This window comes from Nycticebus coucang, chromosome 7 (genome assembly GCF_027406575.1).
Source record: "Nycticebus coucang isolate mNycCou1 chromosome 7, mNycCou1.pri, whole genome shotgun sequence".
NCBI lineage: Eukaryota > Metazoa > Chordata > Mammalia > Primates > Lorisidae > Nycticebus > Nycticebus coucang.
Genome location: NC_069786.1, coordinates 60874553 through 60895908, shown reverse-complemented (window position 1 = coordinate 60895908; position 21356 = coordinate 60874553). Strand labels below are relative to the sequence as shown.

General features: G+C 37.3%; 1 protein-coding gene across 10 annotated transcripts in view; it reads left to right on the top strand.

Moving 5' to 3' along the window:
• The window catches only part of COBLL1 (cordon-bleu WH2 repeat protein like 1), a 196347-nt gene that overhangs the window by 140132 nt on the left and 34859 nt on the right, over positions 1-21356 (top strand). For 8 of the 10 annotated variants that reach the window (XM_053596894.1, XM_053596899.1, XM_053596893.1 and 5 more), the window contains 5 exons: positions 1646-1847; positions 3728-3956; positions 5030-5068; positions 9698-9795; positions 9896-10132. In XM_053596894.1, coding sequence (XP_053452869.1) covers positions 1646-1847; positions 3728-3956; positions 5030-5068; positions 9698-9795; positions 9896-10132 — 805 coding nt within the window. The remainder of the gene's footprint in view (positions 1-1645; positions 1848-3727; positions 3957-5029; positions 5069-9697; positions 9796-9895; positions 10133-21356) is intronic. The other 2 variants (XM_053596902.1, XM_053596896.1) reach the window with 1 other exon arrangement.

Genomic DNA, 21356 nt, shown 5'->3' with positions numbered 1-21356 from the left:
TAAGAATCAATCAATACCTTAGGATTGCCTGACCTGTGAGGAAAGCACTTGATATAAAAGACTTTTTAGTGTGCTTTTTTTTTTTTTTTTTAAGAGATGGAGTCTCACTTTATCACCCTTGGTAGAGTGCCATGACATCACATCTTACAGCAACCTCCAACTCCTGGGTTTAGGCGATTCTCTTGCTTCAGCCTCCCCAGTAGCTGGGGCTACAGGCGCCTGCCACAATGTCCGGCTATTTTTTTTTTGTTGCAGTTTGGCCGGGGCTGGGTTTGAACCCACCACCATCAGTATATGGGGCTGGCACCCCACTCATTGAGCCACAGGCGCTGCCCTAGTGTGCTTTTTTAAAGGACTGACAAGGAAGACTGACAGACCACTTTACTCTGTTGATGGTGTGGGTGAAAATATAAGTCTGTGTGAATAATTGGAGTCAGTGGATGGGGGAGCAAAAATTAGAAATATCCCTGTATCTCAATTTTAATATGAAAGTTTCTTTAGAAATAGGTCCTTGTGGGGCTGCGCCTGTGGCTCAGTGAGTAGGGCGCCGGCCCCATATGCCAAGGGTGGTGAGTTCAAACCCAGCCCCGGCCAAACTGCAACAACAAAGAAATAGCCGGGCATTGTGGCGGGCGCCTGTAGTCCCAGCTGCTCGGGAGGCTGAGGAAGAGAATCACATAAGCCCAAGAGCTGGAGGTTGCTGTGAGCCATGTGACGCCACGGCACTCTACCGAGGGCAGTAAAGTGAGACTCTGTCTCTACAAAAAAAAAAAAAAAGAAAGAAATAGGTCCTTGTATTACCATTGGTATTTAAAACATTTGTCTACTGTTTGGAATTTTTATGCATTTATTTGATTACTTTTTATAACACAAGGGTCCATAAACTTTTTCTGTCAAGGGACAGATAGTAAAAAGATTAGGCTTTGTGGGCCATGTGGGCCATACAGTCTCAGTCACAACTACTTCAGTTTGCCTTTATAGCACAAAAGCAGCCTGAGACAATGTGTAAACAAATGAATATAGCTATGTCCCAATAAAACTTTATTTACAAAAACAGTCTCTGGGCCAACATTGATCTCCAGGTTGTAGTTTGCTGACAGTTGATCTATTCCATCTAATAGAATATTAGATCTATATCAGGTATACCATGATGCTTGTACTATGACTTCAGTAGCTAGAACAGATAAATAATATCTAATTTAAGACATTTATGCTACACTCTTGAGAATTTTGCTGGAATATAACCAGTTGATAGCTAAAGATTACCAGGACTGTATTCCAAATAATATTGTGAAGGAGCCTCTGCTAAACTTAGTGATTGTTCTTGGGGAAGGAAAGGATTCCTTCTCTTGAAATTTATAACGTGAAAACAATCTGTAAATAAAAACATATAGGTAGGTACTTGTTTAACACTTCAAGAAAGTATCCAAGCTTTCTTGAATACTACTCAAGATTCTTTAACCATTAGAATTTTTGACCACTTAAATATTTTATAGTTAGATTTTTAAGTTGCTTTCACAAATACTACTTTATAGCCTTGCTTTTGTGAATTGAAGATAATAGCATTCTAAAAAGAATCCTAAAAATGGTAACTTTCACAATTGTTTCATGTACCTTTATGATCAACATTACTCTTGTTTTACAGCAAACCTATGATGGACTTGTTGATATTCCTCTGTGCACAGTATCACTTGAATCCATCAAGTTACACAATTGATCTGCTGTCAGCCGAAAAGAACCACATTAAATTTAAGCCAAACACACCAGTAGGAATGTTGGAGGTAGAGAAGGTAATTTTGAAGCCAAAATTGTTGGATAAGAAAAAACCAACACCTATAATACCAGAGGTAAGAATTCCATTACAGATTTTTATGTCTTGTAGCTAAAATATTAAGTTGATTTTTTTCAGTCATTATTGGTAGCTCTTTACAAAAGAAATAAAAATGGACTTTATGGTCAAAATTTCATGTGAATGTGGCTATCCTGTTTTCCTAAGCCACACTGTTTAATATTCAGTTGGTTATCGATCCCTGGGTTAACCAGAATTGGAGGAATACTCAGATTTTAATGCTCAAAGTGATCAATATGACTGTGTAGGAATCATCTGCCAGTTATGAATGGCCTGTATTTTAAGCTACTCTTTAGAAAAGTGTTTTATTTTTATTTTTTTTATTTTTCTACATTTTTTCCCTGAAATTTATTTATTTTTATTTCAGCTTAATGTGAGGGCGCGGTGTTTGTATCTATTAGGTAGAGTCCCTCCTGTAGTTGTGCCGTGTTCGTAAGAGGTGTACCATATACCCTTACTTTGTGCTCATGAACTGGGAGCACACCAATCCTCCTCCCTCCTTCCTGCTCCCCCCCAAAAAGTATTTGATTTTTAAAGGCAGGTTTTAGCATCTTAATGAAAATTTATCTAAGAATTTATTAAAAGAATTTTTGGCTGCTCTATACTTGGTAAGCAGCAGTTGTAACTTATATCTAAGTTGTTAATTTTTTCTACACAATAGCTTATCTTTAAGCAAAAAAATTTAAGCATAATGATTCTAATATCATTCTTTACAAAATTGTTCTGTTACTGTAAGTTATGGGATAAAAGTTTTAAGAAATACTCTTCATTATGAACATTGACCACTTTTAAAGTATATAAAAGTTTGTATATTAAATTGGTATTTCATTTACATATGAATTGAAACCATACATTCTCATTATTTCTTCATATTGTTATGAAGCTTTTTATAAAAAGTTGACAGGGTTTTTTTTAATGATATTAAAACATTTGCTTTACACACTATGCAATGGAACATTAAATATTAAATAGGGTAGTGGGCTGCTTTCTGTCTAGGTGCTGTGTGTTACATAGTCATACTGTTTATCTGGACGGAAGTAGTTATGTTTATGCTATGGATAGGATTATGTGTAAGGTTTTAGTTTTATGAATAAATGTCTTTGAAGTTCTGCAAGCTGTAGATTTCACTTAGTGTGATCACATGTTTCTAAGTTCCATCTATATGGAGAATTCAATTACATCAAAATAATGAGATGCTTAAAATCTTTCTAATAATTTTGAATTATCAGTATTAGATATGTAAATAAGGGATATTTTAACATTTTTTATTAAAATAGTAACATTAGCCAACATAGTGACAACAAAAGCTAATCATAGTAGCTAATGTTTATTTATTGGTAATTGACTATGTGCCAGATACTATTACTAAACTCTTTATATGGGTTATCTCATTTATCTTGTTTCCAATAGAGAGAAACAAAAATGCTTATGATTTAGCCAAAATACCCCTTTTTTGTTGGGGAAAAAAAATCATTTGAAAGATAAATATTCCTTAAATAAAGGATAGGATAAAACACGTCTAATTTTGTATTATTATGTAATTTGCTAATTTTAATGTAAATATTTTAAGGATTGAAGTAAAAATATCAGTAATACTAGATAGGAAGTTATTTTGTTCCTTTTTAGGTCTAAATTTACTTAACACTGTGGCAAGGGTATGAATTTAATCTAAATTTAACAAACAGACTAATGATTATGTCTAAGAATTAGCTTTGGAGTTAGAAAGTAATATTAACCCGAAATAATTTTATATCAAAATAATTCCTATTATATGATTATGTAGCTGTAGATTAGACAGGTACATTCTAGACATTATTGTATAAAGTTTGTTTCAATAAATAAATTATGACGTAACTGTGGCTTTATTCTATTTTTCAGAAAACTGTGAGAGTAGTGATCAATTTTAAGAAAACACAGAAGACTATAGTGAGAGTTAGCCCACACGCATCACTGCAAGAACTTGTTCCTACTATATGTAGCAAATGTGAGTTTGATCCGTTTCATACAGTGTTATTAAAGGATTATCAATCTCAGGAGCCCCTGGATTTGACAAAATCTCTTAATGACCTGGGACTAAGAGAATTATATGCCATGGATGTCAGCAGAGGTAAATAAGGCTTTTGTTTTATTCATTTAGTAGGATGTGTATTTATGTGTGTGTGCGCTTCGTGTTTGTATATGGGTGTTCTCAAATTCATAATATCAAGTTAGTGAACCCTATAGAGAGAAGCAATTACATGGGATCAGGAATAAGAAGAGAAAATTAAATGTAAATAAATACTGTTATTGAAATTGGAATGAAAACTGATCTTTCCAGCTGTCATCTGCATTTTATGTTTGTCTATCAACTTATGAATTTTTCTGTTGGAATTTAACTCCGCTCTTTATGGATTTGAGACTTAAATAGAAAATAAAAATTTACATGTAAATTTATTGAAATCAAGTGTGAACCGACTGTAGTCTTACTATGGTTTTATATGCGTCTTAATTATTCAAATTTGCAAATTTCTTGCCAAATTTTTTTAAGGTCAACACTCAAAAAAGCTAGCTTATAATATAAAGCAAATCAATCTAATTCTATCCTTTTTTTTTTTTTTTTGCGATAGACTCTCACTATATCGCCCTCGGTAGAATGCCGTGGCTTCATAGCTCACAGCAACCTCAAACTCTTGGGCTTAAGCGATTCCCTTGCCTCAGCCTCCCAAGGAGCTGGGACTACATGCACCTGCCACAATGCCCAGCTAATTTTGTTGCAGTTGTCATTGTTGTTTAGCAGGCCTGGGCCAGGTTCAAACCCACCACCCTCAGTGTATGTGGCTGGAAACGTAACCACTGTGCTATGGGCACCGAGCCACATAAGTTTTTGAAATAGCTTACAGTGTTAATCTATAGAAATTATGTAATGTATTAAAACGTTGAGATCTTATATATGTTGATTGGTATGATATCTGATGGACAAATGCAAGCTTATATTTATTCTCCATGAATTTAGGATAAATATAAGTTTAGTGAAGGAGACGATTATTTACATACTCTGTGCGCAGAGAATTTCAGACTTCATCCTGAGGGTGTGGCTTGATGTAATCCATAGACTACTTTTCAACTCAGTGATGTTTTATGCTTGAATAAACATCATCTTTACAGTCAATTTACCCTTTTTTATGCCCCCTCCTTCTGTAGCCACTTCTGTTACTGCCTTCAGTAAGTCATCTTTACAAGGTAAGACCCATGAATCAGTAGAAACAAATTATAACATGAAATTGGGTAAATTGAAAATAAGCTTCTAATTTTACCTGTTTTCTTAACATTACTAATGTGTGTATTCTGTAAAATATTTTAACTTAGAAAATCTTAGTTTTTTTCTTTCTTAAGAAACAGTAAAGATCTCCCTGCCCCTTGATTTCTGAATTTAATTATAATAATTTCATTTCTAGAAATGTTTAAAAGTAATATCCTAATGGTGTGAGAAAACATATTTCTTACTCTCACACAAGAAAAAAATAATTGCTAGGATCTTTGTTGGGTACAAATACTAATAGTTGGATGGTACACCAGAAGGACCTTTGGTTATTTCCACTGAATGTAATTCATAATAATAATATTATATTCATCACTTGAAATTTTGCAGCCTTTAAATTGTGAATATTTTATAATAACGTGGAAAATGCTTGTGCTAAAATTAGCATGCAAATGATACAAATGTGTTTAATACAATGTGTAAAAAAATACTTTTACATGAAATTTCAGAAAGGAAATACATAAAAATTTTAATAGTGGTTACCTTTGGGTGGTAGGGTTATATGTGGGTTACTGTTGTCATATTTCTTCGCTTTATGTTACAGAATTTTATGAGAGGATGTATTACTTTCCTAGAGAAAAACTTTATTAAAATTTTTTAATAATAATAAATTCTGGAAATCTTTTTTCTCCTATTAAAAAAGATAGTCTCATATAATAACTGCAATAATCACCACATATCCTCCCCCCAAGAAAAAAAGAAAGAAAACCTTAACAAATTGTACACATTATGTGTTATTAGAATTTTCTTTGTCACAGTTTTCCCAAAGCACACTGATGCTCTCAATTCCAAGAATTAGGCCTATGTAAGTAATAGTGTGACTATTGTTGGTGACTATCAGTAAGACTAGCCTAGTCACAGACATTGAAAATTCTTCTGATCTTAAACTGCCTAAGAATCAGAAGATAGACTTTTTAAAATTCTGACAATATATTAGCTATTGAGCTAATTTAATGAGTTGATAGAGGCAATAGCTTTACCTGTCTGTATTTTTTTAACTTCTCTAATGGTAATAGATTGAAAAAAGTGGTCTCTGCATCTCTTTCTAGCATCAACATTTTGTTACTTGTACTTTGCTTTTCTCTGTATATATAACCCTAAGGAAATGTCATAATCTTTTAGTCCTAATTTTTAGGGTATTAAATGTACTGATCTCTAATATTCCTTCTAGCCATGGAAGTACATGGTTTATTCAGGGTATTAAATGTTGTGGCAGAACCTTCAGAGATTAGAATAGTAAAATTACGAAAATGCCTTTACAGTGTTAGTATTTACAAGGTCAATCCAAATTCTGTAAGTGCCTTCCTCCTTATCCTGTCTGATATTATCAAAAGGCTTGAAACTTTGTGTGCAGTTACTCTTAACTTCTCTTCTAGAAACAGGAAACTATAGTCTTTGAGTTACTTTCCTTTTTTTTGAGACAGAGCCTCAAGCTGTCGCCCTGGATAGAGTGCTGTGGCATCACAGCTCACAGCAACCTCCAACTCCTGGGCTCGAGCGATTCTCTTGCCTCTGCCTCCCAAGTGGCTGGGACTATAGGTGCCTGCCACAACGTCCAGCTATTTTTTGGTTGCAGCTGTCATTGTTGTTTGGTGGGCCCAGGCTGGATTCGAACCCGCCAGCTCTGGTATATGTGGCTGGCGTCTTAGCTGCTTGAGCCACAGGCATCTAGCCAGAGTTGCTTTTCTAAGTAAGCTCAAGGCTTCCCTGGTCTCAGTGTTTAACTATCTGTATCCCTGTATCCCTGACACAGACTTTTAAGTGAAGACTTAGATGATAACTTGTATGAAGGATCAACCATTGTCTAGAAATTGCTCTACCAAAATAACTATGTGAAACATTCTGGTTGTATCTATTGCATTGTGTGACCGTGTGAACTTTTCATCTATTATTCTAACTAAATTTAATTGTATATCTACATTCTATAAGTGATGAATTCCATCTTAAAGTGAAATAATGACATGTCTACCAAAAAAACTTATAGATATTATAAATCATCTTTAAATGGATATGAGTTTTTTTATATTTCTGACTTTTAATGCCAGTCTTTGTGCAAGTTACTAAAACTCTCCGGTCACTCAGTTCCTCAGATGTGTAATAGTGTGATACCATTGCTTTCATTCCTTACATCAGTCAGGGCTAATGAGTAAAAGGGCTGAAAGTGATAACTTGAGATACCTCCCTCCCAGGGTTGTGCTAAGAAATAAATGAGACACGTGAAAAAATCTTAAACCATAAAGCGTTATCCACATGTTCATTCATATTAGCTGTTAGCATTGTCAAATTCATTGTGCCAAATGCATGCCACTTATTTAATATTTGAATCATCATATTTAAAAGTTTTAGTAAAATACAATTTTCCTTCAATATGTTAATGAGGAACATTGCATTAGTGTGCTTATTCGTGTTAACTGGCTTTGCTTTCCCGAAGTAGCCCATTCTCTGCCATAATTTATGTCTTTTTCATTTTAGACATTTATTTCAGATAAAGTATCTAAGACTATACATTTACCCCCAAGGTTTAACTATACCTTGTAAGTTTCAATACATAGTATTTGTCTCAAATGTCATTAAGATTATATTGTGATTTACCATAAAACCCATATATTTCACAGAAGAAAGTTTTTTGAATTTTACAGATCCCTACTCCTTGTCATTATATCTTTAATTACTTTTTCAATTTGCTTTTCTTTAGTTTAAGAATCCAGGCAAATTGTCTGACAGTTTTCTACATTTAGAATTTTGTTGATTATATTCTGTGGTGGCATTTAATGTTTCTTCATCCCCTCTATTTTCTATAAATTTATGGTTAAATCTTGAGATTTCCTAAGAAATCTCAAGTGTACTTTTGGCAAGAACACTTCACGGGGATATTGCATACTTACTTTAGCAAACACACAATGACAAGTTATTTTTCTGATGTTAGCCATCTGTGATCATTGCCTGCCTCTTAATTAGGTGTTGAAAAATGGTGATAATCTATTACAAACATTTCTTTAATGATCAGCTCAGATACTTCTAAAAAAAGTAAACATTACTGTGTCAGCTATTTGACTATGAAGGTAGAATTCAGTTAGAAGGGCAGAATAAAATTTGATTCTTTTGCCTTCATCAGTTTTTAAAATAACAGACTAGTTCTCTAACATTACAAGAAGGCAGACAATGAGGATGAATTATTTTTTCAGTATCATTATGAATGTATAGCATTGAGCGAATGTGTTATGTTTCAAGTTAGTTACTTTTACAGTGCCTAAACTGGCATGATTTTTTGCCAGTAGAAACCATCTCAGGTTCCTGAGTACTTTTTAACATGACTCTAGTAGAGTTTGATATAATTGCTTCCTTCCTTGTGTGACAAGATAGTCCAAGCTTATATGTATTTCTATCATCAAAGGATCAACCATTCTCAAGAAATCATGGTTCCTTTTAGTGGAAAATGGAATTTGGAGACAGACTGGGCCAGGGTGGCTCAGTGCTACTAGATTTGTCATTGTTTTTAAGACCTGTTAAGTGAGTTCTAAGAAATTCCTTTTGGAAATTTTTTTGTTTGTTTGTTTTTTTTTTTTGTAGAGACAGTCTCACTTTATCGCCCTTACACATCACAGCAACCTCCAGTTCCTGGGCTTAGGCAATTCTCTTGCCACAAAGCCCAGCTATTTTTTTGTTGCAGTTCGGCCGGGGCCGGGTTTGAACCTGCCACCCTTGGTATATGGGACCGGTGCCCTACTCACTGAGCTACAGGCGCTGCCCTTTTCGGAAAATTTTAAAGAAGTATTACATATGCAACCTTAAGGTTTGACATTTGCCCTCCTAGTTAAAGTAGGGTTTCCTGATTTTTGCACTGTTAACATCTGAGGTCAGGTGATTGTTGTTGGGGCTGCCTTGCATTTGCACTGCGTTTAGCCTCATCGTTGCCCTCTCTCTACACAGTAAACGCCAGTAGCACTTTCTCCTAAGCCCCCTTCCAGTTATGACAACCAAACTTATCTCCAGAAATTATCCAAGCCCTTTAGAGGGCAAAATTGCACCCAATTGAGACCCACCAGATTAAAGAAATAACTATTATGAAACATTTAATGAAGTACTGAGTAATTATAATTATAAGGAGAACAAAATATTCCATGATAATTTGGCTTTAAAAATTATAATCAAACAAGGGACAAGCTGTATGATAGCAACTTCATATTCATTGAATTTGAAGTGTACCTTTTACTTCTCAAATACTGGTTATTATGTATAGAACACAGACTGTGACTCACCAAGCAGGGAGTGTATGCCCCAGCTCTGTTATTTCCTGAATGTGGGCCCTGATTATTTCTCTTCATTTCTTTGAGCTTCAGTTTCCTCTGCTGTGAAATAAGAATAATATTTGCTTGTTGCTTTTAGAATTTAATAGGCTTTAAGGTACTTAGCAGAGTTCCTGGTTTGTAGACTATAATTAGGAGCTTTTACTATTAGATACATTTTTAAAGGAAAAGTCAAAGAAGAAAATCTTGCAAGTGAACATTCAATCCTAGGTACAAAAGTAAGATGCTTTTCTTCTATTTTAGAATCCTGCCAGATATCTCAAAACTTAGACATTATGAAGGACAAGGAAAATAAAGGATTTTTCAGCTTTTTTCAACGCAGTAAGAAAAAGCGGGAGCAAGTAAGCATGTAACGTTTTATAAGATTCTTCAGATTTTTTTAGTGACAAGTGCTTTTTATCTGGAAATTACATACAGATTTTATCTTTAATTCTTTATTAGACTGCAAGTGCCCCTGCAACCCCACTAATAAATAAGCACCGCTCGACTTTTATGAGGTCCAATACCGTTTCGAAACCCTATGTGTCAAACACCCTGCCATCAGATGCACCCAAGAAGAGGCGTGCTCCGTTGCCCCCGATGCCAGCGTCTCAGAGTGCCCCCCAGGATCTCGCACACATCCAGGAGAGGCCGGCTTCCTGTGTAGTGAAATCCATGAGTGTGGATGAAACAGATAAGGTGCGTAGTTTGGTTCTTATCATTTTTTTTTTGTTGTTAAAGTTTTATTTCATTTCTAGTTATTGTGGATATGTAACAGTTGTACATATTTTGGGGGCGGGGGGTCCTGTGATGTTACGATACAGGTGTACCACACATAATGACCAAGTCAGAGTAACTGGGATGCCAGTACCTTCCGTGTTTATCATTCCTGTGTGTTAGCAACATTCCAATTCCACTCTTTCAGTTACTTTAAAAGGTACAGTAAATTATTGTCACCTGTAGTCACCCTGTTTCCTGCAGAATACTAGATCTACCTTTATTGTGTCCACCTAAATGAAGGCCATCTAGTTTTCCTGTTATCTAACTTGTCTTTTGCACATAAACTACTAAGAAATAGTCCTAATAACAGTAATTAGCTACAGTTACTAATATGTAACAAGGTGAATAACTAGTTATTAATAAGTTGGTATTGGGAAAGTCTTTTATATATATATGCCGTTCTGTGATGCAATAAAAAATGTCAATTTGAAGTAGCTTTCATATTCAAGCAAATAATTATCCATAAATCCAATGTCTTGATTTGCTAAGCCCCAAGCAGGGGCGCTTGCTTAATGTACACATTAGAAATGAAATATGGTGCTTGTTTTCAATAGTTTTCTTCTTTAAAAAAAAAAAACACCCACACAGTCTTTGTATTGTGTTCTTGAATTTCTAACTACATATATCTCCTTGACCAAACTCCTGATTTCTAGACCAGGCTCATGCCTATAATCCTACATATATCTCCTTGACCAAAATCCTGATTTCTAGACCAGGCTCATGCCTATAATCCTAGCACTTGGGAGGACAAGGCAGGTGGATTGCCTAAGCTCACAGGTTCAAGAACAGCATGAGCCAGCGAGGGACCTCGTCTTGAAAAAATAGCCAGGCATTGTGGCAGGGGCCTATAGTCCCAGCTCTTTGGGAGGCTGAAGCGAAAAAATTGCTTAAGCCCAAGAATTTGAGATTGCTTTGGGCTATACACCACGTTACTCTGCTGAGAGTGACAAAGTGAGACTCTATTTCAAAAAAGAAAGAAAAAAATCCTGATTTCTACCTGGTCCATAGATACTCTATAGTGAGAAAAGAAAATTAGCCTTTTAAAAATGTATTGCAGTTAACTTTTACAAACTTCTGTCTTCAAAGCACTGTTTTAGGTGTACCTTTTCATCAAAATTTCTTATTACCTTTAATTCCAAATTTTTTCCAAGTATGCAATTTTGCAGGGATCCATTTGCATACTACTTCTCAAGAGTAAGCAATCTATATGTCTTGCTTTATGTGAAATATAAATGAATTCTTAGGTAAATGTGATTCAACATAAGACCATATATTTTATTGTTTGTAATTGGGCAGCGTGTTTTAAGTAACTTTGAGAGCAAAATTTATTTTGAGGTATTTGAGAAACCGATGTGTTCCTGTGTCAAGTTGAAGGATTTCCCTCCCCACCCCTGCCTTGGAAGCTTAGTAAGTTCAATGCTCAGGTAAATTAACTCCTCCCAAGCACCTCATTAACACTTCGTGCCTCCATAACTTTTTTTTTTAAATTAAATCATAGCTGTGTACATTAATGTGATCATGGGGCACCATACACTGGTTTTATAGACTGTTTGACACATTTTCATCACACTGGTTAACATAGCCTTCCTGGCATTTTCTTAGTTATTGTGTTAAGACATTTACATTCTACATATACTAAGTTTCATATGTACCCTTGTAAGATGCACTGCAGGTATAATCCCACCAATCCCCCTCCCTCTACCCACCACCCCCCTCCCTCCCCTCCCTGTAACCCTTCCCCATATTCTTAGGTTATAGCTGGGTTATAGCTTTCATATGAAAGCCATAAATTAGTTTCATAGTAGGGCTGAGTACATTGGATACTTTTTCTTTCATTCTTGAGATACTTTACTAAGAAGAATATGTTCCAGCTCCATTCGTGTAAACATGAAAGAGGTAAAGTCTCCATCTTTCTTTAAGGCTGCATAATATTCCATGGTGTACATATACCACAATTTATTAATCCATTCGTGGATCGATGGGCACTTGGGCTTTTTCCATGACTTAGCAATTATGAATTGGACTGCAATAAACATTCTGGTACAAATATCTTTATTATGATGTGATTTTTGGTCTTCTGGGTATATGCCTAGTAGAGGAATTATAGGATTGAATGGCAGATCTATTTTTAGATGTCTAAGTGTTCTCCAAACATCTTTCCAAAAGGAATGTATTAATTTGCATTCCCACCAGCAGTGCAAAAGTGTTCTCTTTTCTCCACATCCACGCCAACATCTCTGGTCTTGGGATTTTGTGATATGGGCTAATCTTACTGGAGTTAGATGATATCTCAAAGTAATTTTGATTTGCATTTCTCTGATGATTAAAGATGATGAGCATTTTTTCATATGTCTGTGGCTGTGCGCCTGTCTTCTGCAGAGAAGTTTCTCTTCAAGTCCCTTGCCTACCCTGCGATGGGATCACTTGTTCTTTTCTTGCTTATACGTTTGAGTTCTCTGTGGATTCTGGTTATTAAACCTTTGTCAGAGACATAACCTGCAAATATCTTCTCCCATTCTGAGGGCTTTTTGCTTGCTTTACTTACTGTGTTCTTGGCTGTGCAAAAGCTTTTTAGTTTGATCAGGTCCTAGTAGTGTATTTTTGAAGCTGCTTCAATTGCCCGGGGGGTCCTCCTCATAAAATACTCGCCCAGACCGATTTCTTCAAGGGTTTTCCCTGCACTCTCTTCTAGTATTTTTATAGTTTGATGTCTTAAGTTTAAATCTTTAATCCAATGAGAGTCTATCTTAGTTAATGGTGAAAGGTGTGGGTCCAGTTTCAGTCTTCTACAGGTTGCCAGCCAGTTCACCCAGCACCATTTGTTAAATAGGGAATTTTTTCCCCACTGAATGTTTTTAATTGGCTTGTCAAAGATCAAATAACGGTAAGTAGCTGGATTCATCTCTTGGTTCTCTATTCTGTTCCAGACATCTACTTCTCTCTTTTTGTGCCAGTACCATGCTGTTTTGATCACTATCGATTTATAGTGAAGTCTGAGGTCTGGTAGCATGATTCCTCCTGCTTTCTTTTTATTTCTGAGTAATGTCTTGGCTATGGGAGGTTTTTCTGATTCCATATAAAATGAAGTATTATTTTTTCAAGATCTTTAAAGTATGAGAGTGGAGCTTGAATAGGGATTGCATTGAAATTGTATATTGCTTTGGGTAGTATGGACATTTTAACAATGTTGATTCTTCCCAGCCATGAGCATGGTATGTTTTTCCATTTGTTAACATTTTCAGCTATTTCTTTTCTTAGAATTTCATAGTTCTCTTTATAGAGATCTTTCACATCCTTTGTTAGATAGAGTCCCAAATATTTCATCTTCTTTGGCACTACTGTGAATGGAATAGAGTCGTTAAATGTTTTTTCAGCTTGACTATTGTTGGTATATATAAAGGCTACCGATTAATGAATGTTGATTTTGTAACCTGAGACGCTGCTGTATTCCTTGATCAGGTCTAAGAGTTTTGTAGAAGAATCCCTGGTGTTTTCCAGATATACAGTCATATCATCTGCGAAGAGCGAAAGTTTGATCTCTTCTGACCCTATGTGGATACCCTTGATCGCCTTTTCTTCCCTAATTGTGGTGGCTAAAACTTCCATTATAATGTTAAAGAGCAGTGGAGACAATAGGCAGCCCTGCCTGGTTCCTGATCTGAGTGGAAATGATTTCAGTTTAACTCCATTCAATACGATATTGGGTATGGGTTTGGTGTAGATTGCCTCTATCAGTTTAAGAAATGTCCCTTCTATACCAATTTTCTTAAGTGTTCTGATCATGAAGGGATGCTGTATATTATCAAAAGCTTTTTCTGCATCAATTGGGAGAATCATATGGTCTTTGTTTCTTAATTTGTTTATGTGCTGAATTATACTTATAGATTTACATATATTGAACCAGCCTTGAGACCCTGGGATAAAACCAACTTGGTCATGATGTATAATTTGTTTGATGTGTTGCTGGATTCTGATTGTTAGGATCTTGTTGAATAGTTTTGCATCTATATTCATTAGTGATATCAGTCTATAATTTTCTTTTCTTGTTGGGTCTTTTCCTGGTTTGGGGATCAAGGTGCTGTTTGCTTCATAGAACATGTTGGGTAGTCTTCCTTCTTTTTCTACATTTTGGAACATGTTGAGTAGTATAGGTACTAATTCCTGTTTAAAGGTTTGGTAGAATTCTGACGTGAAGCCATCTGGTCCCGGGCTTTTGTTTTTAGGGAGGTTGTGTATGGTGGATGCTATTTCTGAACTTGATATGGGCCTGTTCAACATTTCCACTTGATTCTGGCTAAGTCTTGGAAGGTGACATGCTTCCAAGTATTGGTCAATTTCCTTCAGATTTTAATATTTCTAAGAATAAAGTTTCTCGTAATATTCATTAAGGAGTTTTTTAATTTCTTTGAAGTTTGTTGTTATTTTGTCTTTGTCGTTTCTGATTGATGAGATTAGAGATTTTACTCTTTTTTTCCTGGTTAGATTAGCCAAAACTTTATCTATTTTATTGACCTTTTCAAAAAACCAACTTTTTGATTTATTGATCTGTTGTATAATTCTTTTGTTTGCAATTTCATTTAATTCTGCTCTAATTTTGGTTATTTCTTTTATTCTACTGTGTTTGGGATTGGAATGTTCTTCCTTTTCTGGTTGCTTGAGATGTCCCATTAGGTTGTTAACTTTCTCTCTTTCCATTCTCTTGAGGAAGGCTTGCAGTGCAATAAATTTCCCTCTTAGGACTGCCTTTGCAGTATCCCAAAGGTTCTAATAATTCATGTCTTCATTGTCGTTTTGTTCCAAAAGTTTGACAATTTCCTTCTTAATCTCATCTCTGACCCAGCTATCATTCAGCATAAGGTTATTTAACTTCCATGTTTTTGTATGAGTATGCAGATTCCTGTTGTTACTGAGTTCAACTTGCAGATGATGAAGGGAATAAATTCTATTCCTTTAAATTTACTGAGGTTAGACTTGTGACCTAAGATGTGGTCAATTTTGGAGTATGTTCCGTTGGCTAATTAGAAGTATGTGTATTCAGTTTTGTTGGGATGAAATGTTCTATAGATGTCTGCTAAATCCAAATGTTGGATGGTTAGGTTTAAATATAAAATTTCTTTGCTCAGCTTCTTATTGGAGGATCGATACAACACTGCCAAAGGAGTGTTGAACTCTCCAACTATTATGGAACTGGAGGAAATCAAGTTGCTCATGTCTGTTAGAGTTTCTCTTATAAATTAAGGTGCATTCTGGTTGGGTGCATAGATATTAATAATTGAAATCTCATCATATTGAGTATTACCCTTAACAAACATGAAGTGAGTTTTTTTTTTTTAATTTTTCTAATTTTTTCTTTTTTTTTTTTATTGTTGGGGATTCATCGAGGGTACAATAAGCCAGGTTACACTGATTGCAATTGTTAGGTAAAGTCCCTCTTGCAATCATGTCTTGCCCTCATAAAGTGTGACACACACCAAGGCCCCACCCCTCTCCCTCCGTCCCTCTTTCTGCTTCCCCCCCCATAACCTTAATTGTCATTAATTGTCTTCATATCAAAATTGAGTACATAGGATTCATGCTTCTCCATTCTTGTGATGCTTTACTAAGAATAATGTCTTCCACTTCCATCCAGGTTAATACGAAGGATGTAAAGTCTCCCTTTTTTATAATGGCTGAATAGTATTCCATGGTATACATATACCATAGCTTGTTAATCCATTCCTGGGTTAGTGGGCATTTGGGCTGTTTCCACATTTTGGTGATTGTAAATTGAGCTGCAATAAACAGTCTAGTACAAGTGTCCTTATGATAAAAGGATTTTTTTCCTTCTGGGTAGATGCGCAGTAATGGGATTGCAGGATCAAATGGGAGGTCTAGCTTGGAGAAACCTCGAAGTGACCATTTTTATACTTCCTTACTCTTATTGGTTTAAATCCTATTGTATCTGCAAATAGAACTGCAACACCTGCTTTTTTCTGATTACCATTTGTCTGAAATATGGATGACCATCTTTTCACCCTGAGTCTATGTTTATCTTTTAAGGTAAGATGCGACTCTTGTGTGCAGCAATATCTGGCCTGAGTTTTTGTATCCAGTCAGCTAACGTGTGCCTCTTTAGAGGACAGTTTAAGCCATTCACATTAATGGAGAATATTGATAAGTCTGGTAAAATTTTGGGTATCGAGTTTTTCGAAAGTCCAGTGGACATTTTTAATCCTTTTGCCAGTGTGGAAGTTGGAGTGTGATCAAAAGTTTCTGAGTGAGTTTACTTTTGTGGTAGAGGATTGGGCTGGTCATTATGGAGGATAGGTCTGAGAATATCCTGAAGAGCTCGTTTTGTTATGGCACATTTTTTCAACGTATGAATGTCATTAAAGTATTTAATTTCTCCATCATAAATGAAACTCAATTTAGCTGGATACAGGATCCGGGGTTGAAAGTTATTTTGTTTTAGGAGATTAAAAGTCGATGACCACCCTCTTCTGGCTTGAAAAGTTTCACCACAGAGATCTGCTGTCATTCTAATATTCTTTTCTTTGTAGGTAATGGATTTCTTCCCTCTGGCTGCTTTCAGAATTTTCTCCTTCATATTAACTTTAGTGAAGTTAATTATGATATGCCTGCAGGATGTCTTATTCAGATTGAGTCGTTCTGGGGTTCTGAAACTGTCTGCTATCTGAATTTCAGAATCTCTAGGCATGTCTGGAAAATTCTCTTTCATAATTTTATGGAGAAGGGCCTCTGTGCCTTGTGAGGCCACTTCATCACTTTCAGGGATTCAAATAAGGCGGATTTAGCCTTCTTCGAATTATCCCAGAGCTCTGAGATATGATCCATTTTTGCTCTCTATTTCTCTTCCTCTTTGAGAGTTTGGGAGCGTTCAAAGGCTTTGTCTTCAATGTCAGAAATCCTGTCTTCTGCTTGCTGCCTTTGTTACTGAGGGATTCTACTGTATTTTTCAGATCTTTGAGGGCTGCAAATTCTTGCTTCAGGGCATCAAAATCTTTGGTGGTTTGGCTTTAAATTCCTTAAATTCTTGAGACAACTTTTGAATTTCTCCTCAAGTTGCTAATTTCGACTTTTGAATTGTTCCTCGAATTTCTAATTCCAAATTTTCCTCCATTCTATTAATCTTTGCAATCCAAATTCCGAATTCGATTTCTGACATCTCGGCCAGCTGTTTATGAATGGGATCTTCAGTTACATCTGCCATATCTTTCCTTGGAGGGGTTGATCTATTCTGGTTATTCATGTTACCAGAGTTTTTCTGCTGATTCAGCCCCATGATTGTTTTACACTGTTTGATTTTTCCCCTGGAGCTTTGTCGAGGACCCATACAGTGCTATGGCCTGAGAAACAGCGGAGCTGTTTGGTGTGGTGGGGCTAAGTGGTTCTGTCTTGTTTCAGCTGGTCTCTGTTCAACTCTAGTGAAACAGTTACTCTGGGTTGAAGTCTCAGCTGTGGAGAAATACCAGCAATTAAGTCACCCCACCCCTGACAGGCAACAATTGGAAAAGGAAAATCAAACCTTCCTACAACCACACACCCAGGGCACCACCTGAATAGTCCTCTGGTGATTAACTCAGTTCAAAAGGTCCAAATCAGTTATCTCAGTCAGCACCTGTCTCAGGTGGAAGAGTTTAAAAGGTCTCTGGCAACTGGATCGCAGGGGTTTGTTGACTACTCTGATATGGCTTGCTCAGGTGGAGTCAGGAGGACCCCCCCCCAGCAAATAGATTAGTCTGGGAAGGTTGATGCCTCCTTCTCCACCTTGCACCTCTGTCATACCCCAGTCACTGATAGCCCAGCACGGCTATGACCCAGTTGCCTGTAGTGAACAGATACTCCAGGGGGTTGTACCTGCCTGAATCACAAGGAAATCTATTTCTGCTCAGTCAGGCTGCTGCACTCTGCCTCTATCTAGCAGGGGGAGGTGAGGCCTAACAATCTCAGGCGCTTGATGGAGGATGGGGGTGTTCACTCAATTCCAGCCCCGCCTCTGATTGATGTTACTGACAGAACAGAACAGAACAACTTTGTGGAAATTTGTTTATGTCCCTGCTAAATTCCCCTGCAGAAGAGAAGCTGTTTTGAGTTCCCAGAGACTGCACCTCAGGCCCTGTCTTTGCTCCTGCAGGTTTGTATTCGGTTATCTGTCAGTTCTAGCCTCCTATCTTCCTTTGTCTATAGGCTGATGATCCCCTGAGGGCTGGGTGCATCTTAGGCTCAGTAAAGCTGTCCTCCGGGTCAGCCCTGCCCTGGGAACTTCCCAGCTCTGCACGTGCGTTTCTAGTCCCCGCGCTCCATCCCGGCCAGTACCACCTCAGGCAAACCCTTTACTCACGGGGCCTGCGTTTCCGTCCCAGATCTGGTCAGTGGTGGTTGCCACCTGAGTAGATGCCCGGCCTCCTCTGGTTGCTCAGGGAAACAGGAGTTGTGGCTTTGGACTATCCGGGAGTGAGCCCTGTTGTTGCCAAAAGACGGCTGCTGCTCTGTGCCACAGGGTACCACCACTCCGGTGTGGTTCCCTCTCAGCCGATTGTCCTCTCCTCACTCCCATGCCGCGGAGTCAGCACTGACCAGGTGCAGTTTAGGCCCTGCCAACACCCCTCAAGGAATCACCCAGGAATCCGGACTCCTGGGGGACAGGCCTCCAGACCTCAGAGTGGGAGTGTAGGGGAGTGCTGGGAGCTTGGAGTTGCAGGTAGAGAATATATACAGTTTTATACAGTTTTATGCCTGACAGGAGAACTACCTAAGGGAGGTAGGTCCAGTTTTTAGAGGGTCTCTCCCGCGGTGTGTAGTGGGAGGACCTTTGAACTCTGCTCGTTTGTTTGTGGGGCACTCCGAGCCATTTTCATGGGGGAGGGGACTCCCGTCCACTTGGTGATGAATTTTGTACCTTTTGTTTGTATCCTTGGCGTCACAGCTCGCCTCAGCGGGGTTGATGTGCATTCTTCAACCTTCTTTCTTGGTACGGCTCTAATCCACCAGGTTACTTGCTAAATTTCTGTCCTTCAAATTTCCATCCCTCCTTCTGGATGGGAGCCTCTGTGGAAAGCTGGCTTCAGTCAGCCAACTTGTCTCCACCCCTGGTGCTTCGCCTCCATAACTTTTTTTTTTTTTTTTTGAGACAGTGTCTCACTCTGTCACCCTGGAAGGGTATCATCATAGCTTACAGCAACCTTAAGCTCTTGGTCTCAAGCAATCCTGTTTGCCTCAGCCTCCCGAGTAGGTAGGACTACAGGTGTGCACCACCATGCCAAGCTAATTTTTCTATTTTTGGTAGAAACAAGGTCTCTCTTCTGCTTAAACTTGTCTCAGACTCCTGAGCTCAAGCAATCCACTGGCCTTGGGCTCCCAGAGTGCTAGGATTACAGGCTTGAGCCACCACACCCAGCCCACTTACTTCCTTAATTTAGAAAAAAATTAACCATATTTTTGAATTTAGTTTATAAATGATCATGTACCCTTAGAAAGTAAATAGCAACTCAAAAACTACATAGAAATGAGTTTTAGAAATACTTAATCTCAGTAGTTGTTTGGAAATCATCTATGAAGCTATCTTATTAAGATTAATAATCTATTAATCTAAACAAAGATTTGTTGTTAAATGAAAGGCTCATTTACTGACAAAGTTTTCCAGGGTAACTGTTTGGTAGTTGGGTGAAGCTTCACAGGAGAGGTGATCCTTAAGTTCAGTCTTACAGTGTGTGCGGGTGTGCATCTGTTATGTAAAAAAACCCTGTTCAGAGATACAGGAATGTGGCAAGAACAAGAAATAGATTGAAACTTAGTGAGATAAGCAGGAGCAAGTCTAGGTCCCTAAGATTTCATTTTGTACTTGGAGCTCCTTTACTTTCTTCATAGTAAAGAGTAGTATTTTCAGGATTGTTTTATATTTTTAATTACCATAAAACTACATCTTAAGAGTATAAATTATTATACTACTGTGTAGCTATGAAAGTCTATCCTTTTTTTAATATAGAAATGAATCTTAGCCCCGCTCACAAGTCTATATACCAGCTGTCCCTATCCAATCCTTTCCAGTAAACTTACTTTGTGCCTGGATCCTCAGGGGGTCTATGTTGTCTTTCTAATAGTCTAAAATTCTGGGCTGTGCTAGCAGTGACCTCATCAAAGCTATTTCTTTTGATTTCTCACCCTCTGCTCTGTGACCACTGGGTGCCCTCATGTTAAGTAATGTTTTGTAAAAGTATGTTGCCTTTGGCAAATCACACATCTTTATACAATTTTCTAATTATTTTTTTCTTTTGATCTGGACATCTGGTTCTTTGATGTATTGTTCAGTAGGACCAAGAATTATTTGTTTTTCTCTAGAGAAGATGAAGAAGCATTTTTTTATTTATTCATTACAAAAATTCTTAATGGTTTAGCCGTGGGTCTGTTTGTATGTATGTGTGTGTGCATGTACATACATGAGTTCATCCCTTCCTAGGCATCCCAGCACTTCATTCCCTTAACTTCCTGGCCATGTTGATGTGAATAATCACTCCTGGGTCTTGATTTTCCTTTTTCCTTGGTCTTAATACTTTTCTTATGTCTCTACCCTCTTCATGTTTTGTTTGTTTTTTTTTTTTTCCTTTGCCACTACTTCCTTTACCTATTTTCTAAATCTGAAGATACTGAATCCTTGGTTCTCAGCCAGTATTTACTGCCCTCTTTCAAAGACATCTATTCTTTTTTGAGTTCATGGGCTAAAGGTTCTCCCCTATAGTGGTTTGAATAGTGTCTCTTGCCCTAGAAGATGTGTCCTAGTTCTAACCCCTCAGACCTGTGAGTGTGACCTTATTTAGAAATAGAGTTTTTTCAGATGTAATGAAGGTAAGGATCTAAAGATGAGATGATAAGATTAGGAGAGAAGACACACATGGGCACAGTGACGCAGAAGGTAAAGTCTGAGGTTGACCTCATGATGCCAGAGCTGAGGAATGCCGGGAGCCACAAAAAGATGGAAAGAGACAGGGGAGGATTTTCCCCTAAGATTTTCAAAAGGAGGAGGTCCTGCTGACACCTTGATTCAGACTTCTGGCTTTCAGAAACTGTGGAAGAATAAATTTCTGTCATTGGAGAAACCACCCAGTCATTGGAGGCAGCCCCAGGACCCTGATACATCAACTTTGTG